General features: G+C 56.2%; 1 protein-coding gene across 2 annotated transcripts; it reads right to left on the bottom strand.

The window, feature by feature from the left end:
- Positions 1-628: 628 nt before the first annotated feature.
- Positions 629-8,500, bottom strand: TENT5B (terminal nucleotidyltransferase 5B). 2 transcript variants are annotated; one of them, XM_085081557.1, is made up of 3 exons: positions 8,023-8,500; positions 3,020-4,071; positions 629-2,700 (listed from the first exon to the last, which is right to left on the bottom strand). In XM_085081557.1, exons 1-2 carry the CDS (start codon positions 8,203-8,205, stop codon positions 3,052-3,054), a joined length of 1,203 nt encoding a protein of 400 aa, XP_084937683.1. In that variant the 5' UTR covers positions 8,206-8,500; the 3' UTR covers positions 629-2,700; positions 3,020-3,051. The 2 variants fall into 2 exon arrangements, with proteins under 2 accessions (XP_084937683.1, XP_084937684.1); XM_085081558.1 differs by having other exon boundaries at positions 629-2,695.
- Between the last annotated feature and the right edge of the window lie 4,123 nt (positions 8,501-12,623).

Here is a 12,623-nt window from a genome sequence, read left to right as displayed (position 1 = left end):
AGGGCAGCCAGGGCTGGAGGAGCTGCACCAGGCTGCCAGCCATCCCACGGGAATCTGGCCTGAACATCAGCAGAACACAGCTTTTTCTGGGAGACAAACCTTGCACAGCCTCTCAGCCTCCCCTTTTCCAAGAGGAACCACTCTGCAGGTGGGTCAGACTGAACCAAGTCTCAACTGCTCCACACACCTCCTGCTTCTCACAGCCACCAGCAGGGAATGAAGCCCTGGAAAACCAGGGGAGTCTCCCAGTGCCACCCCCACCTCAGGGACCTCAGACCATCAGTGGCACCAGGCTGCCACCTCAGGCCACCCTCCCCCTGCAGCAACACGAGGAGCACCAGGAAAAGGGAAAATGCACAACACCAAAGAGCAGTATTATAAATAGAAACCTCCCTCAGCTTCAGGAGAGTGACCTGCCAGCAGCTACAGCACTTCCCAGGATTCAGAGCTGCTCTGAATGATGATGGAGCAGCCTGATGTACAGAGAGCACCTGGGCAGATCCACAATGACCTCAGCTCACCCCTTTCCAGGTGCCCAGTTGGTTCCAAGCCTGGGTTTTGGTGGGAACAGGATCATCTCCTCATCACACTACCGAGACAGACAAGCAAATAAAAATAATCCAACAAATTTGAATACACTGTATTTATTCGTAACAGATTCTAAAGAATCTAGTGAGTCTATGTCAAGCCCATCGCATGACAAGTGATACAGGTGTAGGAAAAAAAGACATTTAAAACAAACAAAACAACAACAACAAAAAGAAAGAAATCAAGTGCCATTCAAGCTACTGGAATCTTCCAATTGCCCCCTCACAGGAGGTAGCACAGTATCACTGCAAGGTCTAGAAAAATTCAGGTTCAACCCATTCACAAGAGTCCCATCACACACACTCCATAAATCAAAAGTGCAATCTCAATGGTAAGTCGCCCTGTCGAGCTGTTGGCTGTAGTGAATCTTTTTGGACATCTGGAAGGGAAGGAGGGAATCTCAGTTCAGTGTGTCTGTGGGCAGGAGCAGCCTGTAAAAAACATGCTACGTGGCATCTACATTCAGTTTAAAACACAAAAAAATCTCATCTTCCTTGAAGCCACAAAGGGGGCACACTTGGGCTCCCAAGAGCAGCCCTTAAATCAGTTTTACCTTGCATTGGGAAATTTCAAGCTCCCACCACAGGGATGAGGCTCTGGGGAGTGACAGGGGTTGGCCGTGAAGGCAAAGCTGATCTGCAGGGAGGCAGCTAAAAAACCTGCAATCACTGCACTGTTGGTGCCACAATCCCAGCTCCCACTGGGGAAGGAGCAGAGCTGCACCAATTTCAGCTGGGTTAGTTCATGTTAAGCACAAGAGCCACCCCCACCCCTTTACTCCCCCTCCATATCACCCCTACCCCAAAAAAGGTACCAATCTGGCTATACACATTCCAAGGATCTAGTCTTTATTTCAATCTGCCCAGCTATTACAGTTTTGTCACAAAAACACAAAAAAACCCCCAAAAAAACAAGTTAGTAAAGATACTCGAGTATGTCAACCTCAGAGGAAGCACCAGGAAGTCGTGGTGTTCCCAGAGCAGCATCCCTAGGGAATGCCTGCTGCCTGCCCACCTCTCCCTCCCTGCACTGGGAAATCTGGGATGTCTCATGGGCACAGCAATCCAGGCACCTCCGTGAAAAACTTTTGTGCTCCAGACACCCAACAACTTCAAAGCCACATTGGACTGAGAGAGCCAAACCCTCAAGACACAAGAGAGTCTGTTCAGAAGACATTTTTTTTTCCTAAGGCCAATAAACTTCACCCCCAACCCCAGGCTCCATTTCTGGCTAGAGAATGAATTTCAAATGCTATCAGTGGCTCCCACAGGGAATCACCCAGCTGGGAATAGGCTGCTTTGGAGATAGGACCTGCCCAAGGGATGATCTCCAGCATGGAAGAGGTCTGTCCACCTCCTTGGAGGACACAGCAATGGCTGGAAATGACTGACCTGGATGGTTTGTGCTTCAAAGGACAAGCCTCACCTTCCTCGATAGCCCAGCTGGCCTCTGGCTTTGTGTATCAAAACCACACTGCATGCCAAAAAAAAAAAAAAAAAAAGAAAAGGAAGAGCAGCATTTCAAATTCCCCTAGAAAATACAGGATTACGTATGGCAGCCTGGGGCAGGCTCCTGGACAAATCATCTGCCTCATCATTTAGGAACTCAACTATCTTTTGGCACTGCAGACTTGGGAGCTTGAAAAAATTAACGTGTAGGTCCCTGCTGCCTTTTTTCCAGCAAGCTCTGCATAGCATTTTCCACCATGCACTCCCCCCTCCCCAGTGTTCCTAGTTTTAGGCATTTCCACGTAGCTATTCCAATCCCATTTATGCAGCCCTGCTTTGGCAGCTCTTGGCTCCAGCTGGTCCTTCACAGGCAGCAAGTCATACCCAAACCCCTCAGCAACACAGAACCTGCTCTGGCCTCAGCCAGGCTAAGAAATGATCTTGCGACCCTCCCACCCACGACAGAAACATTGTCCTCTTCAGACATTCCCCACTCAAGCTCTGGGCCATCAGCCCCCGCAAAAAATAATAAAGGTTTACAGTACAGTTGTGTTTATATTGTTACAGGCACTTAAACAGGATTCTTTGGTCCTTCAAAGGAATTAGCCACTCTGGCTTCTCTCGGCAGAAACCACAAGTTTGCACACCCATAACACCTCCTGCACTAAAAAAAAAAAAAAAAAACAAACCACAATTCAGATCCATTTCAGGGCAGTGCAGCTCTACCTTAGCGCAATTCTACAGTCTCCCCTCACACACCCCCACCCACCCTACTGCCTCCAGAATTCCATAAGGAGTCATTTCCATAACACTGCACTTCCCATCACAGTGTACAGCAGACAGGTCTCGTTCCAACAACCCCAGGAACGAGACGCTCAAGCAAGAGTCCAGGAAGTTTCCTTTTGTTCCAGTTCTAGGAAGGTTGGTAGGTTTTATTTTGTTCCCCCTCCCCACCCTCCCAACACCCCAAGGCAAGGAAGTACCTTGGAGGACAGACCCTGGAGTTTGTCCTGGCTCAGTTACAGGGAAGCCACGTGGGGTAAGACTGATTGCAAGGCAGGAAGGGCTGCACGTGGGTCACATAGTAGTTGAAGTTTATTTCACTGACATAAGGGGCTGGCTGGTAGTAGCAGGTAACGTTTGTGACGGTGGGGATGATGTTCTGCTCAGCCAGGACCCTCACAGCCAGCATGGCAATGAGGTTCAGGGTCTGCCTCCTCTCGTGTCCCATGAGGCAGACTGTGCTCTCGTTGACCACCCTGTGCAGGGTCATCAAATAGTCATATCTGTTGCTCTCCATGCCCACAAAGTGGCTCTGGAGGTAACACTCCAGCTTCCTCAGCTGCTCGCCGATGTCAGAGAAGTCTATGAAAAACCTGGAGCACATGTACCTCTGCAGTGCCTTCATATCCACCTCAGACTTGGGCTTGAAGCCCCTGACCAGGAGGTTGCAGTACTTGAGGAGCCCCCCGCCCCGGATCTCCTCGGGGTTCCTGGTGGCGATGACCCTGTTGCGCAGGTGGTCCATGGCCTCCTCAAAGTCCCCATACATGCTCTCCCCGGTGACCGTGGGGTGGAAGTTCTCGGCCATGGGGTTCTCCGAGCACTCCCCAAAGAGCAGCAGCGAGTCCAGGATGATCTGGAAGGAATCCACGCTGAACTCGAACTGGCGCCGCAGAGAGTCCACGAATTTGAGCTCCACGTTCTTGCCGCTGTTGTTGGAGAGCGAGATGAGGCTCCAGCGGTCAGTCTCGTTGCACACCTTCACCAGCTTCTGCACATAGGCCTCCTTCAGGGTCATGGGGGTGATCTTGTCCTTGTTGACACCTTCGGGGAGGAAGTCGAGCAGGCAATCCATGACCACATCTTTGACCAGCTGGAAAACGTCTTCTGTCTTCAGATCCACCCCAAAAATGAGGTCCAGGTCCTTGTAGCCCAAGCCACTGTCTTGGTGGAGGATGTGACTGGCTGCTGAGCCATTCAGCCTGACGTTGTGGACTGGGATTCCTTTCTTCTCCAGGCGGCTACGGACAACCTGAGACAGAAAGAGAGTCAGTGAGAGCCAAGAAGGAATTCTTGGAGCAGCCTGGGGACAGCGGGATTCACTCCCAGCACTTATATGGGTCATTCCAGTGCAAGACAGTGAAATAAAAAGCTAATCCATTGGAAATAGGTCACTTTGGAAAGCATCCCGAGTCCTGCCAGCAGCTGGGGGTGGCTCTCCTTTACTTATTCCCTGGCATTAGAGGGATCTGACTGCACAGGATCAGCTGTTGTGCTTCCAGTGCAGTGTCTGCTCTCCCTGCCTTCCTCACACCAGCCTGGAGAGGTTGTTTGACCCCATTTTTTGGGGTGTTCTCTGCCCTCTTTCTCCCCTCCTGGTTCCAGCCACCAAGCCAAGACCAGCCGAACCCAAAGTGACCCCAAATAGGAGGTGGCAGCACAGTCTGCAGCAGTCCCCGTGCATTTAATCAGGGTGGCTCACTCCTTTTAGCCATCCCCTTCGGCCTGTCAAGATTCATTAAAGGCAAATCAAGATGCCAGAGCAGCTCAAAAGCCCCAGCCAGGCGTATGCAAGTTCATGTCCCAACTAGTAAGTGTATCCTAACAATTTCCAGTGTGTCAGAGCTTCGTGCTGAGCTTGGCATGCTATCAAGCACAAGAGGCAGCTTTCATCTTACGGGTGTTACTCTGGTGATTTTAATGCTGCCTGCTCAGTCCTGGCACACCCAGCAGCCCCTCCAAAGCTTTGTTCATTTACAGGGAAGCTGAATCACCTGCCTGATTACCTAACAAGCAGGAGGCTAAAATAACCCCCAAGACCATAAAATAAACTATCAGGACACCAGCTTATAATTTGAGTTTAACTCAGCTCAAAGATCTCAGGAAGATTAGGTTTACACCTTCCAGCAGAAGCTCTTCCCACCTCTCATCCTGCTTTCATGTTCCCCTCTAGCCATTTCCATTTTCCTGGGAGCCCAACCAGCCAGCCTGGAGCAAGGCTATGGCTTGAAAGAGCCAAAGCTTGGGACACAAATGGACAAATTGGATCACTAAGAGCCAGTCTGACTGGGCCCTTTGGCCCTGCCCTGGTTTGAGAGGCCTCACAAACTCTGCATTTCGGCTGCCCAAAATGTGAATTTTAATTCAAAACTTTATCAGAAAGGCCAAACCCTCTTGGCTGACATGGTCCTGAGCAGTTCTGGGGGAGATCCAAAGCACTGCTGTTCTGGTCTCAGCAGCTGTAAAACTCTCCCTGCCCCTCTGTGGGTTTTGTTTGGAAGGAAGAACACAGAAAAGGTCAGGGACTGCAGCATGAAACCCTCATCATATCCCAGACCCTCAGTGACTGAGCCAAGGGCCACCAGCAAGTTCTGCTGCCTTTACAAAAACATCTCGGAACAAACCCATTGTTCTGACATCTCAGAACAAACCTCCAACCTGGGAGGTTGTTAAGGCTCACAAGGAAGCTTCTCCGGCGGTGCTTCCCCTCTCTCCCTGACATGAGCCATCCCTGCTCTGGCTGGAAAAGCAGCTGGGCTCCTCGCCAAGGCAGTGGTGACAGTCACATGTCAGGCAACAGTTAACCAGGGAACTATTCACCACTGGAAGCCCCAAGTCCCCACCAGCACAGCCAGTCCAGCCAGTGAAAGAAGTTGTTTTCCAAGGCAGATGGTTTGAAAAAATTAATCTGCTCCTAGAAGACACACAAGGTTATTCCCCCAAATTGAACAAACATCACACAGGCGACCCTGGGATGCAACCTCTTGGTCTGCATTTGTTGCCAACTGGAGTCACTCACCCGGGGCACAGCTCCAGCACTACTTGTGGAGTTAAAGAGTTTTGTGCTCTCAGGCTTAGAGAGACAAGATATAGGTCACCAAGTGTTAGAAGCAGAGCTGGGCCCAGTGCTTGGAGAAGATCTCGTTCCAGATTAATTTCCTATCCCCAAAGAACATCTGCTTAACCCCTTTCCAGGCACAGCCCAGGACCTGCAGCATTCCAGACCCATAAACTCCAGGCTTACTCGAGTTCTCCAGGTCTGTCCGTGTGAGATGTATTCAGAAAACAGGGAAAAAACCCAACTTCTCGAGTCAGCTTTGCCCCAAATCATCCCAGAAATCTCCAGCCTGCAGAGCAGCAGGGAGAAGAGCACTTCACCATTCCCTGGGAGCTTCCACCCATCAACCTTCACCTGGAGTTTGTCCCCCATGGCTGCAGGCAGTGGGTTCAGGGCTGCATTTTTCCCCACAGGGTTGGATATTTCCAGGGTTAGGCAGCTGCTGACCTGCTTCCCAAAACAGCAGCTCACCTTCCGTGTGGTTGGGATAATTGACTCTGACAGCCAGGCAGGAGCAAATCCTGCTGCGTCCTGACCTGCTGCTTCCCACCTCCCACAACAACAACAACAGGATAAATAACTGCCTTTTGGGTTACTTGTTCCAGCTTAGTCAGCCCTAAACACAGGGTCTGCCGGCACAATTACAGCCCTCACTTAGCCCGCGTTTGAAGCTGCTGCTGGCAGCATCCTTTTGGGCAGCCCGACACCAGATCGCCGCAGTTCTGCTGAACCAGAGAGGAATAACTGCTGGAATATTTGATGCTGCTCAGTGCCGTGGTGCTGCCCCAGCCCAGGGCAGCATTCTGCCCGCAGCTCTCATCTGGCATTCAGCTCAAAGCTCCAGCAGCCAAAATCCAGCGCTTCTGCCCCGACAGATGCGGCGGGAACTCGAGGAATTCCAAACCAGCCTTTCAAATGTCACCTTTCCATCTCCCAAGCTTAACTCAAACTATTTCTCAAGCAGCTGAGGCTCCAAAATCCCGGTTATTGTGAAAGCCGGTTGGGTTTTAGCACGGTGAATAGGCTTTTTAATTAGAAGCCAACATGCCCGATTTTACATTTGATGAGTCATTACTGAGGAACGAAGTCGCCTCCCAAATATGAATATGCATCAGCTCATTCGAGCTACATTGTTAGTTTAATATTAAACACGGTTATTACTTGATGGTTAAACTAACAGGAGCTCGTGAACGAGCCGAAGTCTCGGGCAGGCTCTGGAGGATTCAGCCAGTGGTGCCCAGAAATCAAAGGACACAGACATTTGATCCAGCCTTTGAATTAATAACTCTGCCTCTTCCAACACGAGCCCAACATGTCCACCAGCACGAAGCCATTTCGTGGAAGCAGCTCCAAAAAAAGCCACTTTTGCCCCAGCCACACACATTTCACTGCTTTTTAGGACAACGTAGTAACTCAAAAAGAGGAGGAACAACGTAATAGGGGAGGAAGCTGAGCAGAATCCATGGCACAAGCTGCAGCAGCTCCAGGGATGAGGCATGAATTTTAAAGACATGTGAGCTTTTCAGGAGGGTCCTTCCTGCCTTAGACATTCCTGCTGTGGCTGCTGGCAGTGGCCAGCCCCACCAAGACCCCCAGGGTTGGGAAGTGGGCCAGCTGAGCACACAGCACCCCAGGATGATGGGCACCTGTCCCCCCAAAGCTTTAACTCGCCCTGGAGCAACCAGGCTAGGCTGGACAGGACTTGGAGCAACCTGCTCTAGTGGAAGGTGTCCCTGCCCGTGGCAAGGGGCTGCAGTGAGATGCCTTTCCCGAATTCCAAGCCTGCCAGAAGTCAAGCAGCATTTAGACAAAGCTTTGAGACACCCAGCGGGATTTCTGGGGGTGTCCTGTGCAGATCCAGGGCTGCACTCCTCGTGGTTCCCCTCCAGCTGAGGCTATTCCCGGATCCTGAAGGCTCTCCAGCCCGAACCATTCGGCGGCTCTGTGCTCCCCGGGCCGCCCTGCGCTGGGCCCGGCGGGGGGAGGACGAGGCTGCCCGGCCGGGCTGGCTCGGGGCCCGCCGGGCCGCTTATCGCCGCCTCAGCACTTTTATTTTCTCCCTGACCCCCGGTGGAGCAGGGCAGAGTCCAGCGGGGCACGGAGCACGGCCCGCCGCCCCCCGCACCCATCCATCCCGGCGCTCACCTGCACGATGGTTCGCGGCCGCACCGACAGCGTGGGGAAGTTGCCGCGGCCGTGGATGGGCACGGCCTCCCCCAGGATCTGGTCCAGCCGCTGCACCTGCTCCCACGTCAGGACGCTGAAGCGACTCCCGCGCTGCTCCTCGCCGCCCGGAGCGGCTCCCGCCGCCGCCGCCGCCACCAGCATCGCCCCAGCCGAACGCCGCCGGGAAAGGAGCCGCTCACCCGGAAACCGCCCGGAAACCAGCCGGAAGTGCCGGGTGCGGAGGGGAAGCGGGAGGAAAATTTAAAAATAGGGGCAAAGGCAAAAAAAAAAAAAAAAAACCAAAAAAAAAAAACCAACCCCCAAGTGGCGCCGGCGAGGGGCGGCTGCGCGGGGCGCGGCGGGAGAGCGGTCGGTGCCCGCAAGGACTCGCGCAAAACCAGCCCCGGCCGCCCCCCGCCCGCCACCGGCTCCGCCGAGCGCTGCGCCTGCCCGCGCCCCGCCGCGCCTTATATAGCCCCGCGCCGCGCCCCATTGGCCTGGCTCCCCGCCAATCCCGGCCCGAGCTGGGGCCCGGGGGGAGGAGCCGGGCTGGACAGAGACCCAATCGGAGCGGCGGAGAGGGAGAGGGGCGGGAAGAGGGGCGTGTCCAGGGCGGGGCGAGGTAGCTCCGCCCCCGCGGCGCGCGGGAATCCCGGCCGTGATTGGTCGGGACGGCGCGCGCTCGAGGGACAGCGTTAAAGTGACACCCTTGGTGCCCTTGAGTGCCCCTTGAGTGCCCCTTGGGTGCCCCTTGGGTGCCCCTTGAGTGCCCCTTGGTGCCCCTTGGGTGCCCCTTGAGTGCCCCTTGAGTGCCCCTTGGTGCCCCTTGGGTGCCCCTTGGGTGCCCCTTGGTGCCCCTTGAGTGCCCCTTGGTGCCCCTTGGTGCCCCTTGGGTGCCCCTTGGTGCCCCTTGGTGCCCCTTGAGTGCCCCTTGAGTGCCCCTTGGTGCCCCTTGGTGCCCTTGAGTGCCCCTTGGGTGCCCCTCGGGTGCCCCTTGGTGCCCCTTGGTGCCCCTTGAGTGCCCCTTGGGTGCCCCTTGGGTGCCCTTTGGTACCCCGCTGACACCTCTCTGCTGCCCTTTGATGTCCCATCGGTGCTCTTTGGTGCCCCACTGACGCCCATTGCTGTTCATTGACGCCCACTGATACCCCATGCCATGGTGTCCCAGCGATGGCCATTGATGCCCAGCGGCCTGGTACTCCGCTGATTCTCCACGGTCTGATGCGCTATTGATTCGCCATGATCTGATGCCCCAATGGTGCCCCATTAATACCCTGGGGTCCCACTGATGCCCTGTGATCTGATCCCCCATTGATGCCAACAGGCTGGTGCCCCGTTCCTTCTCCGTGGAGTGATTCCCCATGGTCTGACACCCCACTGATACCCCACAGCCTGTCACTCCACAGCCCAATATCCCCAGCCTGACTCCCCCAGACCCTTTCCCAGGCCAGCTGTGTCCTCAGGGCCCCTCTGTGCCAGCTCTGGTCACACCCTGGGGTGTTGGAGCTCCGGGAGTTCAGACCCAGCGCCAAATCCCAGCGCGTGGCTCATCTCTCAGCCGAGCCACCACCTCCTCCTGGGGCCAGACATGTCCCCAGCCTCTGGCCGCTCATTTCCTTTCATCCCAACAATTCCCATCCCTTTGCAGAGCTCATTTCTCCACAGCGTTTCGCCCTGCAGACATTTCCAGCAGGCACCTCCCCGCCGAGCAGGTGCCTGGTGCCCTGCAGTCCCGGGGATGGATGGGCACAACTCCAGCTCCACACCTGCAGTGGCTGCTCCCATTTCCCAGTTCCTGCTTGGAGCTGGGATCCATCCTCAGAAGCCAAGAGCCCTGCTGGGAGATAAACCAGCGCTGATTTATTTTAACACCCTCGCTGGGCCTTATTGCAAGAACTCCCCTGGAAACGCTCAAACTTCCACCCTGGGACTTTTCCCCTCAGGGAAAGCACTGCAGAGTTCTTCCAAGATGCAAAGTCTGTCTCCGAAGCCAAGGCTTCTGCCATATCCCAGGGATTTCCTGCTGGAAGCTGGAGTGGCTGCAGAAAGAGGAACTGGGGGAAGTGGGGTGTTTAGGAACACCCACAGCCAGGGTTGGACGGGAGAGAAGCCCAGTCTTGAGCCCTGATTCCCTCTGAAATCTTCCTCCTTCCCTGATGCACTGACAGCCCGAGTGGTTCCCAGGGGAGCTGGAGTTCCCTCCACCGGGGTCCCCACATGGTGATGCTCCTCGGGCTGTGGTGCTTTGCTCCCTGGCTTCTGCCTGTGTCATTGCGTGACTCCAGCAGGCTTCTCATCGGGATTAAAAGCTGCTCCTGCTTACTCCCCGTGAGGCTCCAAACTGGGGCACGGGAGAAGGGGAGTCCTGCTGGAAAGTGATTTTCCAAGGAACTTGATTATAAAATCAGGCAGCTGCCTCTCATTGCAAAACCCCTTTGATGTTGCCGGCAAAAAAGCTGGATCAGGAAGGGCTTCCCAAGAGGCTGAGAGGAGCCAAATGGCTTTAGGGATCAGGATCCATCCAGCGGGGGGATTCAGCAGGAGGAAGGGCTGATCGGGGGGCTGAGCACCCCACGGACAGAGGGTCTGGGAGACCCCCAGGCACAACAGCCCTGGGCGGTGAGGCAGGATACAGACATGGAGATGGGATGGACAAGGCGCTGCAGATCCTTCTGGGATGAGCTGGGACGCTCTCTGGTTCTGCCCCGGCCGAGGGGGCAGAGGTGCTGCGGGCTCCGGAGATAACATCGGCTTACTGGAAAGAGCTGACGCGCCCCGGCCGGACTGGCTGAGCCGCTCGTTAGCATCCATCACCAAACGATTATCGCGGAGAGCCGCCGGCAGCGAACCTGGCGCTGGGAATGGCACCCGGGCCGTTTCCTTCCAGCTCAGCAAGGGCCAGCCCGGGCTTTGTTCATTTGTTTTGTTGGCACTTAAGGAATAATTATCGTCTTGGGGTGAAACGAGGGCGGATCCTGCCTGCCGGGGGTGGCACGAGGCTGGCAGAGCCCCTTTGGGGACATGGAGGTGGCACAGGGGCTGGGCAGAGGGATGGCGGGTCAGGGTGCCACGACCCCTCTCGCCCCATGGATCTGGGGTTGGCAGCATCCCGGGGCTGCCCGGGGGACACTGCTTCGTCCCAGCCGGGCTGCAGCGGAACGTGTGCATGGGGAGGAGCAGGGACACCTCACTGCCGGGGGCACGGGAAGGGGCTGAGGCTGCCCGGAGGGCTGATGGAGGCATAGCTGGAACCCCTCGACCTGAGCTGAGACCCCTCGGCGCGTTGGGGACCTTTGTCACCCGTGATGGGCTGGTCACGGGGGGAACTGGGGCAAAGGGGCTGAAGAGCTGGGCGAGTGGAGCAGTGGGTGAAAGTCTCTTCAGCCGCCAGGTGAAGAGACCTCGGGGACTCCGTGACCCGCGTGGGATCAGCTCCGTCCCACTCGGCGTTAAGCAGGGCGTGTGCCAACTCCCTGAGCAAGCAGCAGGGACCAAGCCCTTCTCTCCCGGAGCCACCAACGTCACCCAGCGTCGCCCCGGGGCAGCAGCAGCAGCGCTGCTGTCGGGTGGGGGCATTCCGGCTGCCCTGCTCTCACGGCAGCGCCCTGGCAGCGCTCACGTCAGCCGTGTCCCGGGCTGTCGCTGTCCCCATGCCGCAGCAGCTGTCACCCTGCCTGTTCCATGCACACCCCGGCTAGCTGTGCGTGGCTGCTCTGGTCACACAGAGCTGTCCCCACGCAGGCACAGACTGTCGCCAGGCAGATTCCATCCATCCCCATGCATTTCCCTGCCGTCCCCACGCACAAAAGCCACCATCTCCAGGCAAACAGCCGCTGTCCCATGCACATCTGCTGCTGTCCCATGCATCTGCACACTCGTCACCGTCCCCACGCCCACACTGCCATCCCCACGCACATGCCCCTGTCCACGTGCCCGCTGTGGGTTTAGGAGGTGGAGTCCTTCTCCCTGGCCGTGTCCAAATCCTCCCTCGGCAAACACAGCTCCTGTACACCTCCCAGTCACTCGAGTTCACTGTCCAGCCCCACTCGCTCCCACTCAGCCCATCCCAAAGGTGCCACCACTGCTCGCTGTCCCCAGAGCCTCCCTGCTGGTCACCCGTGTCCCTGGGCAGTGCCACCAGCGGCTGTGGTGGCTGCAGCTGTCCGAAGAGGTGTTTTCCTCCTCTGGCCACAGCGAGGTTGGATTTGGCACAGAGGCACGGTGAGCACCCACTGCATGGCGTGAGGGGTGTCAGTGTCTGCTGTCACTCTGTGATCTCAGCCTGGGGTCCCTGTGTCACCACCCTGGACCCCCAGACGTGGCCACATCCCATCCTGGAAGGGATGATGAGCGATGCCTCTGGAGAGAGGCCGCCCGGGAGGCCCTGAGATGAAAGGGAGCGCAGGGTGTCATTACTGCAGGTGACACAGGGCTGGGGAATGGCACCTGTCACCTCCCCCGGCTGCTGCAAAATGCTGCCCGGGGAGTGGTGGGGGACACCAGAGCACCGCCAAGCTGTGGGGACAAGGACACAGCACCAGCGTGGCCCCAGCACTGATGTGGCCCCCTTGAATCTCCCC

The sequence above is a fragment of the Lichenostomus cassidix genome, chromosome 23 (assembly GCF_008360975.1).
Source record: "Lichenostomus cassidix isolate B80296 chromosome 23, HeHo_3.0, whole genome shotgun sequence".
Taxonomy (NCBI): Eukaryota; Metazoa; Chordata; class Aves; order Passeriformes; family Meliphagidae; genus Lichenostomus; species Lichenostomus cassidix.
The sequence above is the reverse complement of the archived record's forward strand: the minus strand, read 5'-3'. Positions and strand labels throughout refer to the sequence as shown.